This window comes from Rhincodon typus, chromosome 5 (assembly GCF_021869965.1).
Source record: "Rhincodon typus isolate 14 chromosome 5, sRhiTyp1.1, whole genome shotgun sequence".
Classification (NCBI taxonomy): domain Eukaryota; kingdom Metazoa; phylum Chordata; class Chondrichthyes; order Orectolobiformes; family Rhincodontidae; genus Rhincodon; species Rhincodon typus.
In genome coordinates, this window is record NC_063336.1 from 343719 (window position 1) to 347681 (window position 3963).

Sequence of the window (3963 nt, forward strand, 5' to 3'; positions counted from 1 at the left end):
TCTCTCTCTCTAATGGAACAGACTGAAGCACCGTCTCTCTCTCTCTCTCTCTAATGGATCAGACTGAAGCACCGTCTCTCTCTCTCTAATGGAACAGACTGAAGCACCGTCTCTCTCTCTCTCTCTGATGGATCAGACTGAAGCACCGTCTCTCTCTCTCTCGAATGGATCAGACTGAAGCACCGTCTCTCTCTCTCTCGAATGGATCAGACTGAACCACTTGATCTGCAGATCAGGCTGAAAGGTGGCACGGTGGCTCAGTGGTTAGCACTGCTACCTCACAACATCAGGGACTCCGGTTCGATTCCAGCCTCAGGTGACTGTCTGTGTGGAGTTTGCACAGTTCAATAATGTGTAGGCTCTTTGCATTGTCCATGCTAAATTGCCCATAGTGTTCAGAGATCCGTAGGCTAGGTGCGTTAGACATGGGGAAATGAAGGGTTACAGAGAAAGGGTAGGCTGATGGAGATGGTCTGAGTGGGATACTGTTCAGAGGGCTAGAATGGACTCCTGGGCCAAATGGCCAGTTCCCACACTATAGGGATTCTATGGAACTCTCCCATCCACACAAGGCCCACCATCAGGAAGATATTCGCCCAGTTACACACTGCACACAGTGGAGCATAACCCGCTCAACACCATCTCCATTATACGGTCCCAGGTCAGGGATGGCATGCTGTTAGATCCAGTGCTCGTTCTGTCGGAGGGTCAGCGCCGGGGGAGCGCCGCACTGTCGGAGGGTCAGTGCTGAGGGAGCGCCGCACTGTCAGAAGGTCAGTGCTGAGGGAGCACTGCGCTGTTGGAGGGGCAGTGCTGAGGGAGTGGTGTAATATCTAAACTGAAATACATTTTCACTTTTTGAGATGTTTTTCTGTGTTTTTTTCCCCATTTAGTGTGTTAGTTGTGCCTTTGGGACTGTAGTTTCTGAGATGGCCCTGGGGGGTGGGGTTAGGGCGTTGTTCGTGGGGAGTGTGCCCTGAACGAAGTGCTTGAATTGAGGAGATTGAGAGTGAGAGTGAGTGATAGTGAGGACCGAGAATCCCTGCAGCTAACAGATTAACCTGGTGTTGCTGCTGGGTATCTCTTGTCTCTTCTGTTGTCCTGTCAGGAAAGTGCATTGAGCAGGGTGGGGAGAGACCCAGAGCTTCGTGTCTCCTGTACTTACCCAGGGCTCCTTGACAGATGTCTGTGCGAGTGGCTCCTTCGATGAGAAATTGTGGGTTGGAGCATATTTCCTACAGGAGAGAATGTTCCAGAAAGATTAGACCCAGAGGGATTTTTACTCCAATTCAAAGTGACAACATTCAGTCACAGTCCATGTCCTGGCTCACCAATCGCACAAAAACTAGGGGCTATTAAAAGATGACGGGGGGGTCATACAGACTGACTGTAAACAAACTTCTAGAGATATATGAGGGCTATTGGTGAAGATGTATGTAGCTCCTTTACATCAGAAAAGGGAATTAAGAAATGGCAGATGAGCTAAATTTATATTCTTCTTCTAACTTCAGAAAGGAGGATATAAATAACATCCCAGAAATGTTGGGGAACACGGGGTTTAGTGAGAGAGAGAGGAACTGAAGTAGAGAAACAGTGTTGGGGAAATTGACAGGACTAAAGGACAATAAATGCCCAGGGCCCAATAATCTACATCCCAGAGCACTTCAGGAAGTGGTTTAGAAACAGTGGGATGCATTGGTGTCATCTTACAGGATTCATTAGACTCTGGAATAGATCCTACAGTTTGCAGGGTGGCTAACGTAACCTCATTATTGAAAAAAGCAGGTAGAGACAAACAGGGAATGTAGAGCCGTGAGTCTGGCATCACTAGTGGGGATGGCTCAGTGGTTAGTCCTGCTCCCTCACAGCACCAGGGACCCGGGTTCAATCCCACCCTCGGCCGACTGTCTGTGTGGAGTTTGCACATTCTCCCTGTGTCTGCGTGTGTTTCCTCAGGGTGCTCCGGTTTGCTCCCACAGTCCAAAGATGTGCAGGTTAGGGTGGATTGGCCATGGGAAATTACCCGTACGGTCCAGGATAGATGGGTTAGCCATGGGAAATGCAGGGTGTTAGGGATAGGGTGTGGTCTGCTGGGATGCTCTTCACAGGGTCAGCACAGACTCAATGGGTTGAATGGCCTCTATCTGCACTATAAAGATTCTATTTTTGTCATTCATTCACGGGATGAGGGTGTCGCTGGCCAGGCAGCATTTATTGCCCATCCCTAATTGCCCAAAGGGCAGTTCAGAGTCAACCACATTGCTGTGGGTCTGGAGTCACATGTAGGCCAGACCAGGTAAGGATGGCAGTTTCCTTCCCTAAAGGACATTAGTGAACCAGATGGGTATTTCCAACAATCAGCAATGGATTCACGGTCATCATTAGACTCTTAATTCCAGATATTTTTATTGAATTCAAATTCCTCCACCTACCATGGCGGGATTTGAACCTGGGTCCCCAGAACATTATCTGGGTCTCTGGATTAACAGTCCAGTGATTATCTCACTAGGCCATTGCCTCCCATTCTATGATTGAATGAAAATGTCAGAGTCCATTCTAAAAGAATTAATAGCTGAGCATTTGGAAAAGGGCAGCCAGGATTGGACAGAGTCAGCGTGGTGTGACAATGTTGTCACTTTAACAGGTTATTTTATCCTGGGGTTTTTTTTGAAGAGACGTTGTAAGGCAGAGCTGCTGAAGATGACTTGAGTAAACAGCTTGGGAGGCCTTAGGCTTTTTCAAACAGCCTGAATAGTCAGGGCCAGCTCTCTCAGATTAGGATTTCTGGGTTTTGGTTTTTTCAGTAGCATCAGAAGCTGTCGGGGTCTCAGAGTTGGAAGCTTCAGTGAATGTCTCCTGGCTGCTACACTCTCGAATTTTCTCTTGATATTTTTTCCTCCTGGATTGGAGAACTGCATGTGAGAATCTGTGTCTAAATTTACCTTTTTTGCTAAGGGGTGTGTTTATGGGATGTTACTATATTGGAACAACTAATTAGTTATAGTTACTATTATTCTGTTAAGTTTCTAATAAAGTTATTTTAAATTCCTCTTTCCATAGTTGTACTTTGACCACAGTGTGTAAGTAAATTGTGTTTCGCTTAATGTCAAGTAGTTTGACCAGTCGCATTGCACCTGGAACAGGCATTTTACATTTGTCTTTAAAATAAGAAAAAGTTGGGGCCTAGGCTACCTTCTTCAAATATTTTGAGGGCGTCTAGTCTGGTCTGGTCTGGTCCAGTCCATAACAATGGATTTACAAAAGGGAAATCATCCTTGATAAATCTCACAGGAGTAACGAGCAGAGTTAGTGAGTTAGTGTTAGTGAGAGAGTTAGAGTTAGTGAGGGGAAGCCAGTGGATGTGGTTTATTTGCACTTTCAGAAAACTTTTGACAAGGATATTAATGTGTGAGATTAAAGCATGTGGGATTGGGGGCGTATTGAAATGGATAGAAACTGGTTGGCAGACCAGAAACAAAGAGTAGGAATAAATGGAACACAAACAAAGTTGCTGGAAAAGCTCAGCAGGTCTGGCAGCATCTGTGAAGAAAAAATCAGAGTTAATGTTCGGGTCCGGTGACCCTTCCTCAGAACTCAAATGGGTCTTTTTCTGAGAGGCAGGCAGTGACTAGTGGGGTACCGCAGGGATCAGGACTTAGGCCCCAGCTATTCACAATATATATTAATGATGTAGATGTGGGAACTAAATGTAATATCTCCAAGTTTGCAGATAGCACAAGGCTGGGTGGGAGGGTGAGCTGTGAGGAGGATGCAGAGATATCTGTGTGATTTGGACAGGCTGAGTGACTGGGTAAATACATGGCAGATACAGTATAATGTGGATAAATGTGAGGTGGGATCAGGAAGGCAGATTATGATCTGAATGGTGATGGATTGGGAAAGGGGGAGGTGCAGTGAGACCTGGGTGTCCTTATACACCAGTCGCTGAAAGCAAGCATGCAG

At 46.4% G+C, this 3963-nt stretch overlaps 1 protein-coding gene across 1 annotated transcript in view; it reads right to left on the bottom strand.

Moving 5' to 3' along the window:
• Positions 1 to 3963, bottom strand: part of LOC109926104 (calpain-2 catalytic subunit-like) — a 17517-nt gene that overhangs the window by 13025 nt on the left and 529 nt on the right. The window contains exon 2 of the mRNA XM_048596601.1: positions 1166 to 1235. Coding sequence (XP_048452558.1) covers positions 1166 to 1235 — 70 coding nt within the window. The remainder of the gene's footprint in view (positions 1 to 1165; positions 1236 to 3963) is intronic.